Source organism: Neofelis nebulosa, chromosome 4, assembly GCF_028018385.1.
Source record: "Neofelis nebulosa isolate mNeoNeb1 chromosome 4, mNeoNeb1.pri, whole genome shotgun sequence".
Lineage (NCBI taxonomy): Eukaryota > Metazoa > Chordata > Mammalia > Carnivora > Felidae > Neofelis > Neofelis nebulosa.
The window spans coordinates 47,553,680-47,569,821 of record NC_080785.1 but is presented as its reverse complement, the minus strand read 5'-3'; the positions used below and the strand labels follow the sequence as shown (position 1 = coordinate 47,569,821).

At 55.3% G+C, this 16,142-nt stretch overlaps 1 protein-coding gene across 2 annotated transcripts in view; it reads right to left on the bottom strand.

Annotated features, from left to right (window-relative positions):
- Positions 1 to 16,142, bottom strand: part of CRHR2 (corticotropin releasing hormone receptor 2) — a 46,119-nt gene that overhangs the window by 15,999 nt on the left and 13,978 nt on the right. Inside the window, exons 1-3 of one of the 2 annotated variants that reach the window (XM_058724693.1) lie at positions 14,096 to 14,520; positions 13,834 to 13,959; positions 198 to 283 (exon numbers count right to left, since the gene is read on the bottom strand). In XM_058724693.1, coding sequence (XP_058580676.1) covers positions 198 to 283; positions 13,834 to 13,959; positions 14,096 to 14,198 — 315 coding nt within the window. In that variant the 5' untranslated portion in view covers positions 14,199 to 14,520. Of the gene's footprint in view, positions 1 to 197; positions 284 to 13,833; positions 13,960 to 14,095; positions 14,521 to 16,142 lie in introns of those variants that run through there. The other variant, XM_058724694.1, reaches the window with a different exon arrangement.

Genomic DNA, 16,142 nt, shown 5'->3' with positions numbered 1-16,142 from the left:
TGGGGGTCCCTGTCCCCCTTCTCTACTATAGTGTCACTGAGCAGGGGACAGGACATGGGGGCAGGAGAAGCAAGTGCAAAAAGGTGTGGTTGGATTGCACAAGGACCGATTCTGTCACCCTTGGGATCCTCCTATGCTCAACCTGAGTCCTGATGCTAATACAAGGACCGGGGTTGGGGCTGGTGGGAGCCACTCACCTTGTCATCCAAAATGGGCTCGCACTGTGAGTAGTTGATCCGTGAAGCCCACGTCCCATTCTCCAAGCACTCTCTGTAGGCGTTCCCTACAAAAGATGCCAACCACCAAGGGGCAGGTCCCTCCTCTCCTCAAGAACACTCCCTGGCTCCCTGGGGCCCACAGGATGAGGGCCATACTTCTCAGCCTCTCTAAGCCAGGAAACACAACGCCCGTCTAAAAGTGCACGTGAAAGTCATTTATGTGAAGGTTGTGCAAAAGGCTGCCCACACATGGCAGCTAAAAGGCATGATAAAACCCGTTTCTGACACAATCTGTGACTAGCATTGTGTATACTTTCTTCAATTGTATTCGAAACGGAACCTGACTGTGAGCCCTGGGTTGTGGCTGAAGATTCGCTGCTTTCAGCACACCACATAATTTCCATTCTTCTCTCGTTTTATACTTATGAGATCTGTACCTTCCCCACCAGTACCAGCATTTCTGGTTTAGTAACTCTGGGGCACCTGAGTGGCTCAGTCTGGCACGTGTCTGACTCTTGATTTTGGCTCAGGATTATGGTCTCATGGTTCGTGAGATCGAGCCCCACATTGGGTTCTGCGCTGACACTGTGGAGCCTGCTTGGAAGTCTCTCTCTCTCTCCCCCTCTCCCCCGCTGTGCTCTCTTCTCTCTCTAAAATGAATGAGTGAATGAATGAATGAATGAATGAGTAACAGCTACCATTCACATAGGCGTTTACCACAGACCAGAACCTCTTTTAACCGCTTTGGGTATTGTCCATTCAGTCCTCCCAGCAACCCCATGAGTAATATAAACCCATTTTACAGAGGAGGAAACTGAGGCACAAAGAGATTAACCTACTTGTCAAGGATATAAAAATGAGAAGAGGTAGAGCCAGGCTTCAAATCCAGAAGGTCTAGCTTCGGGTTGCCTGTTCTTAACCCCTAGGCTGCTGAGCAGGGGTACACGGGAATGAGGCACGTTTGGGGAAACAGGACTGTGTTGCCAGACTTGAGCTGCCACTGCCTGGGAGAGCACCCCCCATGTGAGATCTCCCAGTGTCTGACAACCGGCCTCCCTGTTAAAACTGGAACGTGATACGTGAAAAGACATTTCAGAGCACAGATGTCTGAGATATACGAGTGCAGGTTTCGTCAGCGGGGAATGTAGGAAGGCCAGAGAAGGCTTAGACTTACTTTCCTTGAAATCCTAGCTTGACCGTCAGTCCTAGCTCTTAAGCCACCTCCTCCAGGGAGCCCACCCTCAACTACCACCCAGAAGGAACCCTCCCACCTGAGAACTCCAAAGCCCTTTGCCAGCCTCTGCTTTGCATCATTAGAGTGTATCTGACCTCCCCCACTTCGTTAGGAATCCTGAACGATCCATTGTTTGGGAGTGACGTGTACTAGGGTTTTCTGCTCTCTGGCTAATGGGCAGTTGTTTGTAGATTTTTCTTTTGGGTTGATGTTAGATATGTGACATAAAGCTAATTAAAATAAATAGGTCACAGAGCACAGAATCACAGAGTTGGAGGGGGAAACTTGGGTTGTTTTTGGAAGCAGTGAGTTCTAAAATAATGAAGGTACTTTAAAAACCCACTTCTGTTGAGCTGAGAGTTAAAAGCAATGGAATTATTGAGGGAGCACTTGCTAAGGAGCAGAAACAATGGGGGAGATTCTACTAGCTTAATTGTTTTTTAATTTGGTGCTCTGAGCTCCCGGAGTTTCAAATTCAGGGTCCTTACTGGTCTGTTCCTGCCTCCCGGGCTTGTCAGCTAGAGGCTGCCTTGGGCAGGGCTCTGGCCCTGGTGGGAGTCAAGGCGGTTCTGACCCCAACGTTGAAGACACCAGCTCTTCGCCCCTCACCCGGGCACCCACATCCACTCTTGACACCCTTGGGTTTTCCCATTCCTCAGGGTTGTTTTGCTATAGAAACAGAATGGTTGTGTGTTAAGAGAATTTGATGCACAGGGTTAGTGATGTTACTGAACTAAAGGACAGTGTGGAGTGAGTCAAAAGGACCCACGTAGAGGTATCCCGGGAGGACAGATCCTTTTGTAAGATGAACAATCCCTTTAGAGTCCCTCTCAACAGGCCTGGTTTAAAGCGCAGAACATTTATCTTCCGGGGATGTGTTCATAGATGTCATCCAGCTTTCCTGAAGTTCAGTGCTAAGCCCCTTCTTCCAGGAAGGCCTCTTTGATTGCTCCCATCTCACAGATTTCTCTCCCCTAAGCCCCCCCACCCCCTACCTCACCCGAGTCCTCATAGCCTGAGCCTCACGCTTCATCCCTGGCTCATTACCTGGCCTGAGTTGTTCAGGTGTGTGAGTCTGGTCTTGCTGATCAGTGTGGGGCTAACCAAAGACGGGAACTCAAGAATACTTTCCCGAGTATGATAGCTCTTGATGGCACTGACTACAGGGTGGGCTTGAGGGTGGGAGGGAGTCAGGATAGAGATGCTGCAAATCTGAGACCATTCTGGTCCCTCACGTCAATGTCCCCCAGGGTACCAGGTTTTACGAATTCTGTCTCCTGGTTTTCTTTCTCTGGAACCCACCCCCCTTCCCGCCACCTCTCCACATGGCACTTATCACTTGCCCTCGCAGGTCTGGCACTCAGCTGGATCTAGGCTGAGCCACCCCTTGAAACACACTCCTCGCTGCTCTCACCCATGGCTCACTGACAAATGCCTACCTACCTTTGAAACCCCAGCTCAAATGTCATCTCCTCCTGAAGGCTTCCCCAACACCCTAGGCATTTAAGGAGTCACTTCTTCTTCTCCCTCTAAAAGCCTTCTCTAGGTCTTGCCATCTCTCGAAACATAGGCCTTCACATTCTACTGTGCTTGAACCACAGCAGTGTATCTATTTTATGTCAAAATCCCGTACTCACCCCTCCACCCCGCCTCACACACACCCCCTGCATTGATGGGTCCCGTTTCACAAAGCAAAATTTATCTTGACCACAGCTATAATACTTCTCTTCCTATTCTGTTCTACTGAGTTCTATTTATTTTATGTACAAATGCTGGTCATGACTCACTAAATTGACTTCATAATCCACTATTGTGCTCTAACCCATAGTTTGAAAACCAAAAAGCTATTTTAGACGATTTGCCATAATTCACTACGGACTTCATCTTTTTGGACCTGATTCTTTTTTTTTTTTTTTTTCCCTTTGCTGCTGAAGTCAAGCTCCCTGGGGTAGGTAGGCAGAGACCATATGGGAGTCTCTGGAACCCCCCCCCCCCACCCCTTAGGAATCAGCCATCAAATACACCTTTTCAGCATCAAACAAACTCAGATGTGCCAAAACCTTGGAAAGCAGGGTCTGAGATGTGGGATGTGCTGGTGGAAAGGGGCTGCCCTCTTGGGGCCCAGTTGTGCCTGGAGATGAGGTTCTGGCTACAGACACCAGGTACCAGAGGACTGGAAGACAAATGTGCCCAGTTCTCCAGGGGAGCCGGCTAATGGGGACACTGTGCCCTCAAGCACAGCTTTGGACAGGAGAGACTAAAACAGGAGCCCCCTGCCCCCTACACCTGGGAATTATGGGAGGATGAGCACGGAAAGTCTGAGGGCAGGTGGCCAGACAAGAATCGCAGGGATGGATGCAGCGAGGTGGGTGCCTGTTACCACAGCAACACAAGCGCCCCTGCCGAAGATCAATGCTGATGGTGTGCGGCATGGCCTGCCAGGGGCATTAGGGTCTGGATGATGCAAGCAAGATCCCCTCTTCCAGGGCTCTGTGGCCTGGGAATCCTGGTCCCTATCGCCAGCAGCGTGCCAGATCTCTTCCCGCAAAGTGGCCCTGGTCTGCCGAAAGCTCCCATTATAACAGCCTTTCCCTCTTTCAGATGCTGACCCCTTTTTGATAAGAGCTCCTCGTTCAGACAGTCACCTGCGTGGTTCTGAAGCCAGGCTGGGAGAAGATGAGGGCTTATATGCTAGCTGTGGTTTTGTCTCTGGCTGGTTGGCTAAGTGACCTTAGCTAAGTCCCTTCCCTCTTGGCCTCAGTTTCTCCTCTCAGTAAAAGTAATGTACATCATCTGAAGGATGTTATTTATTGGCATGTCAGGAAGGCCAGGTATCTATTGTGTGGGACTTTTCAATCCACTAAATGCCAGTGGAGCCATTATGGCAACCCCAAACACCCCTATGTCACTTTCAAGTGCTCTGTAGACTGGCATTTCTATCTCTGATAGTCTAGCTGACAAGGCATGGGGGACAGGGACTACAGGGCCCGTTTTGGGTGGGAGTTATGGGGGAGTGGGTGCCAGAGACAGGCTGGGCATGGGGAGTGAATGGGACTGGTGGAAGGGCCGCAACATGGTCATTGGATATCTGGAAAGAAAATGACAGGAAGTTAGGGCAAGAAGGTGCTGGCAGGGAGGTGGGAAGGGCCAGAAGCAATATTTACTGAAGGAATGGGGTCACTGTGCACGGCAGGACCTTTCAGCACTGCGGACAGCAGAATGACACCACTCTCCGCTCCCCACCAAGGCCTGTGTGAGACACTGGAAAGCTCCTGAGACACAGCCCTCCCACCCTGCATTCACCCTACGTCCCTGGGCCCAGCCCAAGAAGATCACACTAATTCAGGCCCTGTCTCAAGGCCCAGCTTCAGCCCCAGCTCCTCTAGGTGCTTCCAAGGCTGCTCCGGCCCCTCGAGGGTTCCACTACTCACTTCTCCCAGCCCACTCTGGGTCAGGATTGCTCTTTCCCAGCTAGTGGGGCAAGGCCAAGGTTGCCCTCCCCTCCGGCCCTCTCTTAAGAGCTACATAGAATCGAGTGCACGGGATGGACCGAGATGGTGCTGTTGTCTATGTGACTCTGGATGAAGACAAGAGACTCACTTGGAGTGGGCCAAGAAGACCGTTGGCCACCTTGGGGGCCCAGGCTCTGGAAGCTGCACTTTGTAAATGCAAAACAGTCACACATGCAGGAGGCATCTCGGGTCTCATCCACATGCCACAGGTGGGCCGAGCACGACTGCCAGTGCTGCGGACACCGTCAGGACAACCCCACGAGGGGTAGGAATGGCAGTCTAAAATCGCAAAGCTGCTGTCAGGCATCCTCCAGATTCTAGGCAAGAAAGCCTCGACCATTCCCAGGAAAGCACGCTGGAAACGGAGTCAGCAGGCACCCCCTCTTGGGAATTTAAGAGGGGGAGCCAGTTTCTCCCTCATTTGGTCTGGAGGGGCCCAAAGAGGGACAATGACACGTTGGGGGTCGCCGAGCAACTGTGTTCCAGGAGATGCGGCAACTTGTGCCTCTACTGCGGTGTCTTAGCTACTCCATGTCCAGATCCCCAGGGCGGGAGATGCCTGCAGGAGATGCCCGACGTCCCATCCTCAGTCCCCTTACTGACCTTCCCTGGGAGTTGGGCTACTCCAGATGTGGCCATATCCTTCCCGTCTGGCTTGGGGCCTTGCTGGGAAACCGTGGCCCTTCACCTTGCTCACCTTTCTTATCTCTTAATCTCTACTGCCTGAACGAGGCAGTGATGTTGTGGGGCATGACAAACAGTTTTCTTGCCTCCAGTTAAGACACCCTTTGGAAAGCGAGGCAAGGTCATGGCACCAGCGGTGAGTTCCCCTGAGCTTCCCAAACACAGGGCTTCTCCCTGAGTTAACACTCTTGCATCGCTGAAATGCTGCTGCGGCTGACCAGGGCCGGCCTGCTCTGGGGCCTGGCTTCAGCGTGTCCTGTCTTGGTCTGATCGCAGCCCGCTGGTGGCAGGGGCTGCAGTGGTGACGCTCCTCTAAGCTCAACCAGCGTGACCTGGGTTGCGACACTGGGAATCTGCCATCGTCCACACGGTCATCAGGTTGGGAAGGGCCTCCCCAGGGCCATCTGCTCAGGATATGTGGGACGAGAGACAGGGAACTGCTATTCTATTTCTTCAGTGTCGTGTGGACACTGCTCCTGGGGCCCCAGCTGTCCGTCTGGACCTCCGAAAAACCCTCAGCTCCTTATTTCCAAAGGCCTTTTCACTAATGATGCCTTTCCCTCCTTGAGTACGCATGGCACAGTTAAGTGTCTAAACTTAGAGCAGACGGGGGGGTGGAAACTGAGTCAGGGAGGCACGGAGCAGTTTAATGGAGACCACACTGGGCCCATGAAACAGGTAAGAGGTATGACTGGAAGGCAGCTCATTGTGTGAGGTCACTGCCCTCCCCAGGGTGGGTGCAAGTGGGAGGAGGTGCCTATCCCCTGCTCTCGCCTCTACTGTGCAAGGCTTCCTCCTTGTAGACTTCCCTAGCAACACTCAATGGGCTTGTCGCCATGACGCCAGTCTGTGGCCTGCAGGGGGAAATAGGGAAGAGAAGGCCAGCAGGGGACCCCTGAGGTAGAGGCTGCTGTGGCACAGAGGAACATCAGGGTTTGGGGACCATGAGAGCTTGTCAAGCTCACCCCCCGCCTAATACAGAGACACGAAGCCTCAAAGAGGATAAAGTATAGCCCAAAGGGGAGACAAGCAGGCTGTGGCCTGGCCAGAATCAGAACAGGCCCTCAGGGGCGCCTGGGTGACTCAGTCGGTTAAGCGTCCGACTTCAGCTCAGGTCACGATCTCGCGGTTCGTGAGTTCGAGCCCTGTGCCGGGCTCTGTGCTGACAGTTCAGAGCCTGGAGCCTGCTTCAGATTCTGTGTCTCCCTCTCTCTCTGCCCCTCCTCTGCTCACGCTCCGTCTGTCTCTCTCAAAAATAAATAAACATTAAAAAAATTTTTTTTAACAAAAAAATAAAAAAACAGGATTTCAACTTGAGTTTCTGTGAGGTAATGTGGAGTCAAGACATCTTTGTCTGGCAGAATCCTATGTCCTCCCTTTACCAACAATGGCATTTCTTTGGAGGGCCAAGGACCTGCCTCTCTCCAGAGGCCTTTGGGGATCAGGCCGCGGAGTGTAGGTGGATTGCTCCCTCCCACAACACCATCCAGGGGCCATAGACTTGTGGTGGCTCTCGGAGATGACAGAGGCCACACCCCCCAGAATGAGGACAGCCATCCTTGGCATGAACAGGACCCTCAAGGACATGATCCCAAGGATACAACTGCTCCTTGGTCTGGGCCCCATAACCCCCCTTTACTCCTCCTGCTGACAACACTCCAGCTGTCCTCAGGAACCCCAAACAGCATCGTCTCCCCAGTTTTGACAGGGCCTCACAAGGTCAGCATGTTTTCTGTCCCTGTCACACAGATGAGGACACTGAGACTTGGATGAGGGGGACCTCCCTGTCACTCAGTGAATCAGGGCATAGCCAGGATTTAGATCTGCCCTCCTGAATCTGGGCCTGGGTTCCTCCTGGTCTCCTTCACCCCAGCCTCCACCCCTGCAGGTGCTAGGAAAGGAACTTCCCACCAGACTCTGGAGCGCCTGATTTCAGGTGGGTGGATTGCACTTGGGGCCTTTGGGAGGATGGTCCCTGGGAGTCAGTGGGGGTGGGGCTTTGCTGTCGGGTTCCAGACTCAGCAGGTGGTTGCTTAGCGGGTGGAGGGGGTGTTCTCAAAGTTCTCAACCAGCCTGGATTTAGATTTCAAAGGGACATCCTGAAAATCAAGCAGTGTCCCACCAGAATATTCTGTTCCTGCACCATGGGGCTATGAACAAGCATCTGGGACCACTACCACTAGCAGAATCGAGGCCCACACCCTGGTTTGGCATTCAAAGCCTCCATGACCCTGTTCCCTTCACCCATGTCTCCTCTCCATCTATTCCCACTCTCCCTTCCAGCTGGCACAACACTGGCCCGAGTTTTCAAGGCCCCATCCAACAACACTTCCTCTGTGAAGTCTTCCCAGCTTGCTTTCCATTCCTTTTGGAATCGACCTCCTCCCATGTGCTCCTACAATCTTGACTTCACTTAAGAGTAAATATCAAAAAGTTCTCTTCAAGAGTCTCTCTTGAGAATCCCTGGAAGGCAGGCTCAGGTCTTCCGCACGTTTGAAACCCTTGTTTACAGTGAGAAGAGGCCAATACTCCCACGAAGCCAATGAGAGGTGAGCCTGGGCAGGAAAAGGGCCTGTAAGCAGCTGGAGAGGTCCTGGGGAGGGAGGGAGAGGAGATGGGGAGTGGCTGTGCTTTTGGTCCTCTCTGAGATGAAGGGTCCTCAGGCAGGGAACACCTGAGATTCCCCCAGCACACTTCTTGGCCACCCGGGCCCCATGCATGCAGAGGCGGAAAAATGCCAGAGCAGGTGCCAAGAGCTCTCACAGCCAGCAGATGCCGTTCAGGGCCCTGGCTTTCTGCGAGACTCTGGGCAAGTGTCTTTTGCTCTCTGGGCCAGTCATTTCCCACCCTTAAGTAGCAGGGGAGGAGAGGCCTGGGCCGGAACAGGCTCCTGGCCTCAGGGGTCAAGGTGTGAACAGATCTCGCTGGGGACTAAGAATGCAGACAGGAGTTTCTGGATTCACTGCTTCTACTTCCTCAACCCAGAGGGGAGACTCTGTTTAGAGCCCTCCCTGAGGCTCATACCCTTGCCTCATGGGCCAATAGGTGTGACATCTCCACCATCAAGAAGCACTCCCACCTCCTCAAGGAAGCTTTCCAGGAATGCTCCAGTGCCCACCGCTGGAGCCCCCCTTTCCAATCCCTGACTGCTGGCTTGTGTGAGTCTGGCCTTGAGGCAGCCTGGGGCTCTCTGAGGGCCGGGCTCAGCACAGATCACCGCATGCCCTAAGGGCTGAAGAGGGGATTTCTACAGAAGCAAGCGGTCCCAACAGTTTCTGTTTCCAATGCCAGCAGTGTTTCAGCATGTCTCTAGAGTGGGGTTCTGGGAAGTAGGGACCCACAGTCCTCACCGTGGGGTTAGGTTAGGTGGCGTGTCTGTTTTCCCCTTGTCCTGGCAGATGCCTCAGTACACATGGGCCCAAAAGTTCCTAATAGGTTATGGAGGGAGTCTGAGGTCAAGGAGACTGAGGCTGAGCTGTGCTGGGTTTAGCAAGTCTTCAGGAGGAAATGAAAATGAACCCCATCCAGGGGGCAGCAGGACCCTCCTTTGCAGCCACAAGGGCCACAGGAACAGGCAGGAGGAGGTATGGGACCACGGCAGATAAAATGAGGGATGGGAGGAGGGAGAGGCAGAGGATTGAGCAGGGGGTGGAGAGGGGGAGGGAGGGAAAGAGGGAGTAAGGGAGCTGGAAAGGGAGAGTGGAGGGTGGGAAGGAGGGAAAGAGAAGGAAGCAGGGATAGAAAACGAGAGAAACTGGGAAAGACAGAGACATACACATAGAAAGAAATAAAAAATATACCCACAGACAAAGACAGAGCCACACAGAGGCAGGAACAGAAACAGAGACAGGGAGACATACAGACATGCACACACAGACATGGGCTCAGAGTCTGCACAGGATGGTGGGAGGTGGGAGGGAAGGGAGTAATATTGCCTGCTTCTGGCCAACCCACTGGGGCTAATCAATTTCCTTTCTCCTTGCAGACAGGGAGACTGAGGCCCCGGAAGGGTTTTAGAATTGCACCGGCTTATACTACGTACAGACATTATGGAATTCGGGTGGCCCAGGACTTGAACCTGCATGCTGTATGGGCTCTGGGAAACCTGTGGGGGGCCAGAGGCCACTTCCTGCCACAGAGCTGAAATGCCAGGTTCTCACCTCCCAGGCTTCCCCGTAGTCAGAGCTGGAGTGTGGGACCTAGAGCCTCCCATAATCCCCCACCCCACCACATGCACCTGCTCCAAGGGAATTATGGAGCTGGGGGTCCGCAAAACAGGAACGGAGAAGGCCTCCCTGAGGCCACTGCAGAAAGCTTAAGCATCACAGGCTGGGGTGGTAGCAGGAGTGTGGCCTATCTGGTGGCCGGTCTTACTCAGAGAGAGTAAGGTTCCCTCACTGGGCCAGCTCTGCCCTGAGCTCTTGGCTGGGGGCCCCAGCCCACCCAGTGATTCCACAAGCTCCTTGATATTCTTTTACCCAATCCCTTCTCTGTTTAAACCGGCACAGTTGCTTTCTGAGAGGCAGCAGAGCCCGAGTTGGAATCCTTACTCTTTTATAAGCTGTGTGACTATCATCAAGTCAATTAACTTCTCTGTGTCTCCGTTTCCCCATGTGTAATATGAGGATAATATTACACCTCATCAAAGGGTCAATGTAAAGATTAATGAGTTAACAAAGGTCAAACGACAACACAGACACATGGACCCTGGGCCACGGAAGTGTGGGTGGTGGGCAGAATCCTGGAGGGAACTCAGACACACAGACCCTTAACTTGGCTCTGCAGGGACAGCATGTGTGACCATGGACAAGTCCCATCCCTTCCTTTGGTCGTGCTGCAGCTGGAAATGGTCTCTGGGTGAAAATCATTAAGGCTCTGCATGGGCCTCCTGCATTGCCGCCTGCAGCAGTTAGCTAACCACACATCCAAGAACTCTCAATGCCTTGCTTCTAGCAGGAAGTGCTCTCCTGGGCTTTCCTCTTCCGGCCGACTGCATTCTGGATGGACACCTGCACTCAGATGTCTCTCCAGCACCTGAGGGACTACGTGTCTCCAACTATGCTCAGCATTTTCCTGGTGTCATCCCTGACTCCTCCCGCGTCCCCGTCCCACCCCAGTCCTGTACGTGACAAGTGCCCAAAGTCTCCTGCACCCATCCCCTCCTCTGCTCCCGCAGCCTCCATTAGACTTGGGCCAGCTGCAGTAGCCTCGTAACCCCTCCTCTTGTCTCTAGAGGCTCCGTGCCCCAAAGCTGAGCTCCTCTGCCCCAGGTTCCCTCCTGCACCTGACAGTGAAGTCCTCTGCAATGCCCTGCATCATCTGACCAACATCCACCCATCTGCTCTTGTCTGTTTCTGTCTCCTCCTACCTGTGCTCCACACAACACTCGCCAGTCCCGAGGCACAAAGCATGGTCCCATCTCCTCCTGTATACCTGTTACACTTTCACCTGCTCAAATCCCACTGGTCCTTAGAAGTCCAGCCCAGGGGGCTAAGCCCGCCCAGATCTTCCAGGGTAGAAGCAGCAGTCCTTTTCCTGTCTCCTCAAGAACTTTTTTCGAGGCAGTACTGCCCCAAAGAGAGCGAGGGCTGCGGATTCCTCTGCCTGCACTGGTGCATAGGAGGGGATTATATAACTTTGAAAAGTCACTTCGTGTCTCTAAGCCTCAGTTTTCCTGTCTGCAACATGGGCATAAAAGCAGTACATATCTCAGGGGGCCTTCGGGAGGTGGGGATCGGTGGGATCACGTGTGCAAAGCTCTCTCAGTGGTAGGTGGTGCCTGGAAAATGATCCTCTTGGTAGCTTTGTGGCAGACTCTCTGTGCTCAGCTGAGTGGAAGAAAGTTCATGGGGACTACAGGCTAAGCTGCTGTCTTACCCTGGGAATGCTGGCCCTCTAAAGAATGAGGCTTCAGTGGGGGGTTGACTATAGCATAGCAGAACTGGGCAGGAAGAGGAACCAGGTCCTTGCTCCTTTTCCTCAAGGCTTCTCATAGGAGTTCATTTCCTCCCTGCATCCTTTGTAAAGGAAAGATCCCATTGAGAAGGGAAAACAGCGTCCAGGAGGCAGGGCAGGGGAGAAATCAATCACATTTCCATTGCCATTAGCTTCCTCGCTCTTCCCACCTCAGCCGGCCGCTCTGGTTAATGGCAATGCTCCCAGCACCCCATGCTCCTGTTCCCCAGCAGCTGTAGTGTGGGCAGCACTTTGGTCCAAACGAGGAAAATTGCTCATTAGGTACCAGGAGCTAATTGGCACTCCATTTGCCAACCTCGGTGGCGCCCTGACCGTTTTTCAGCCTCTCACTTGATGTGACATGAGTGGTCTGGTATGTGCTCCAGCATCTGCTTTGGGAAGTCTTCCCTGCCTTGTCTGTCCCCTTCCCCCCATCCTACAGTCCCCTTGCTCTGCTCCATTTATCACTGTATTTCTGGGCATTTATCACTGTATTCCTTTGTCTGTTGCAATTGTGAGAGAGGGTGTCAATGATAGTGCAGTGGCTCGCATATAGTAGCTGATTAGTAAAAGGACTGACTCAGGACCGTGCTCAGCTCTGAAGAAGAGACCCAGGCTCTGCCCTCAAGGAGCTCCAGGCTGGTTGGGGAGAGCAGGGGACAGCCCAGGCTGAGGTAGAAACCAGAGTGGAGCCCCCTTAGGGCCACAGACCATGAGGTTGAGATGCCCCATCACCTCACTTGGCCCTTTGTCTCAGGCCCGGTCTGAACTAGAGACCCTATGATCCTGTGATCTGAAAGTACAGTTTTATAATCTCAGGACTGGAAAGGAGCATAAAAGTCACTCCTTCCGCTTGCATACTTCCTGACTCGGGGAACTCACTTCCTCCCAGAGAGGTCGTTTTTTTATCACGGCCGGGAAGCACGTCCTTAGATAATGCAGAAATCTTCCTCAGCGGCTTGACTACCTGTACCACGGGCTTCCTTGGGAGCACCTCTCCCGATGGGCTCCTCAGAGCACAGCCCCTCCCTGGGCCCACCAGAGCCCTCTGTTGGGGCAGACAGGGAGTGCCGCTTAGCATCAGAGGCGGGCGAGGCTGTCTTGCCCTCTAGCCATCTCCTCAGCCCCTAAGAGTCTGGCCAGGTGTGTGTGAGTCGGGGCGGTGGGGGCGGGGGGGGGCATACACATGTGCCAAGTGTGAGATAACAGGGGGGGCTATGCTACTGTTCAGGCACAGACATACAGAGAGAGGTTGCTACAACGTTTCCAGGTTCAGGGGCTTCAGATAAACAACCCACTTCCCTGAAGGTCTGAGAAGGACCTCTCTCTGCTGGTGGGCTGGGGCTGGAGATGTGAGTGGCCGGTCAGGGTGGCCAGTGATGCTGTGTCCCACAGCCTCACAAGACACTCCCACTTGGCACCCGTGAGGCCTTCCCCAGGGCACAGATTCTGGTCCCCTCACTCCCTGTGCCCATGCTGCATCACCCCACCTGGGTGCTCTGTGACTCCAGCAGCTTCCGCTGCCGTCTTCCCCAGAGTGTCAAGCCAGCCAGTGACTTGCCAGGAGGAAGGAGGGCACAGGCTGTTCTCCCTGGGAGATGGGGGGTGGTCCTGATTCAGACACCACACATTACCTGGGCAGTAGGAGTAACGCTGCCCAGGAGCCCTGACTCACTGCCCAGAGGGCCACTCTCCGACATCCAGGTAGGGATGAGGTCACACCCACACACTCTGGCCCAGAAGTGCCTGTGCTCTGCATGTCCCCACCCAACACAAGCGCACACTCCGTCTTTCCTGCCTCATGGCCCTCCTTCCTCTCTGGCAGGAAAGAGTCTGACCACCCCACTCACCCTGGGGTCTGGAAACCTAGCATGTGCGACCCCTCCTCCCTGGAGTGGATAGCATTGACTAAACAAAGAGGGGGAACTTCAGGCACTCAGAGTATATATTGTGAGAGGCAGGCCTGCCCTCAAAAGGGAGGAAGAATTTCCTCCTTCCCTTTCTGGGCTCTGGGCAAATCACTGTCTTAACTGAGGTCTGAAGCTACTGTGGGGTAGGGCCAGGGGGAGAGCCCCCGACATTACAAGGGGCTCAGCGTTACGACGCTGCCACCGCCTCAGCAGGTCTCCGACGCTAGGTCCGGAGCCGTCCCTACTCCCTAAACCGCTCTTCTGGGCGGCGGGCGCAGAGCCCGCGGCGGAGGATCGGGCGGGTGGGGGGGGGCACTCACGGGTCGTGTTGTACTTGACGCCGTTGAAGTACTCAGGGCACGGCCTCTCCACCAGGGCTCCGGCGGCGCTCCGGGGCCAGCACGTCCCGATCTGGTCCAAGGTGGTGTTGCAGTAGGAGTCGGGACCTGGAGACGGGAGAGAGAGGAGAGGGGCTCCGGTAGGTGGCCGGCGGCGCGGGGCGCTCAGAGCGCGGGGCCTGGGGCGCACTCAGCACGCCGGGGAAGGAGCCCCGCGCCGCCCGCTCCGCTCGCCTCCGCCTACCCTCGGGGTCCAGGGGCAGCCCCCAGCCGTCCAAGAGCAGCTCTTCGGCCAGCGCCAGGCTGCAGTTGGCCTCCAGCAGGCTGTAGAGCAGCGCCGCGTCCATCGCGCCCGGGAGCCGCGCGCCGACAGGGAGTGTGAGTGCGCGCCCGGCGTGGCTGCGAGGGACTGGGTGCCAGAGTGAGCGGTCCCGAGAGCGCCGGGTCCCGGCCCCTGCCCGCCCAGCCGCGACCTGCCGGGCAGCCTCGGAGCGCTGCGCCCCGCCGCCCGTCGCTGCCAAGTCGGGACCCTCGCGGAGAGGAGCCGCGGAGCGCGCGGAGCCGCGGGTCCACCCGCTCGGTCGCGGCCAATGGCGGCGCCAGGGGGCGGGGCCGGATGGCTCCAGTCGGCCGGGCCCAGCCTCCAGCCCCCCGGCCACCAGTCCCCGCCGGTCCCCGGCCCTGCCCCGAGTCCGCCTTCTCAGGCGCGGGCGCCGTCCAGACGAGGGCGGCGGGGATGGACCAGGTGGGCCTGGGGTGGTGGAATGCCCCGTCCGAGGACCGCAGGCCCCGGGGCTGCACGGGGCAGCAAAGCGCGCTCGCCCCCGCGCCGGGGAGCCCCCCGCGGCAGGCATCCCTCACCGAGAGCCAGGACTGGGCGGCTTGACGCTTGAGTTTCCTCTCCTAGAGCCAGGGCACTGGAGACGGGAGCCGGGGGGAGGGGGGGAGCGGAGAGTCCACGTGCAAGTCTGTGCTCTAGAAGAGCCCCGGTGGCCGATGGGAAGGAAGTGGACTGGAGGGGCTTTGAGGGCAGCAGGGAGGCCACGGAACAGTCTAGCGAGATCTAGTGGGCTGAACGGGTGAACACTTGCACCAGGCGGTGGGGCTGGATGGAGCAGTATTTCAGAGGACAGCTTGCTCTGGTGAAGACGGATTGGAGAGAGGGGCGGGTGAGTGGGTTCCAGCAGGAGCCAGGAAGGCAGGGATAGCACCACGTCTTCCCCTTGGGTGACTGGGGAGGGGACAGTGTTGCCATTTAATGAGATGGGCAAGTCCAGGGGAGAAATTGGCTGAAATTATCTGGAGGACTTCAAACACCCTGGTCTTACTCTCCCGGGCTCCAGAGAGAATAAAGTGAGAAGTGAGAACCTCTCTCTGTTCTTGGCTTTGGGCAGGGCCACCTGAAACTACTTTCCATATGTGTGTGTGTGAGCACGCGTGCACATGCATGTGTATGTAGTACCTAAACACCTTTATATGGAATTTGCCCGTAATGTGTTCTGATTTCACTGTCAGAGTGCGCAAGGTGGGCCGGCTGCTCACCCCTGCTGACCGGGAGGATCCTGGCTCAGGAGGCAGGGCCTGGGTGTGGTACGTGTCAGCTCAGGCTGGATTCTGGTTTTGCCTCTCTCTATTCTCCCTGCATGTTACCCCAGTTCCTGCCCTCCCTTTTGGGGCTGTTTCTCCATAAGGGAAAGGTTCTTTGAGGCCCCTCCCATCCCTGAGAGTCTCTGGTTCTGAGTTTTGAGATGCAAAGGCAGAGGGAGATGTGCATGTGAGTGTCTGTTGAGTGTTTCTATCTTTAGACGGCAGGGAGAGCTGGGACCCAGTCCCAGCTGGGCTGGAGGTCTCAGAGGAACTAGTCTTGTCCTCCCCCTTGCCGGTCTCCTCTGGGGACAAAGCTGCCAGAGAAGGTCAATAGCACCCTGAACCAGCACTATGCCCTAAGCAGAGAGAGGGGGAAGAGGCAGGCTGGGCTGCCTTTATGTGCTCCGGTTTCACCAGCCTCCGTATTAATGCTTCCGTCACCGCTCCGGCAGAGCCAGAGAGCACTGAGACCAGGGATGAGCACTGGACTCTCTCCAGGGCTTGCTGATTGGCAAGTATAAGGTGCAGATCAGCCAGCCAGCCTGTCCTCTGCCTCTTGAATGGACAGTTAGAGCCCTTGGCTCAGCTCTGGGCATCTGCAGAGGCAAAGATCCCTTGGTGTTCATAACAACCATTGCCAGGAGCAGGGGAAGATAGGTTGGGTCCCAACCCCAGCCTAAGATCTGAGTCTCAAACCCAACCCT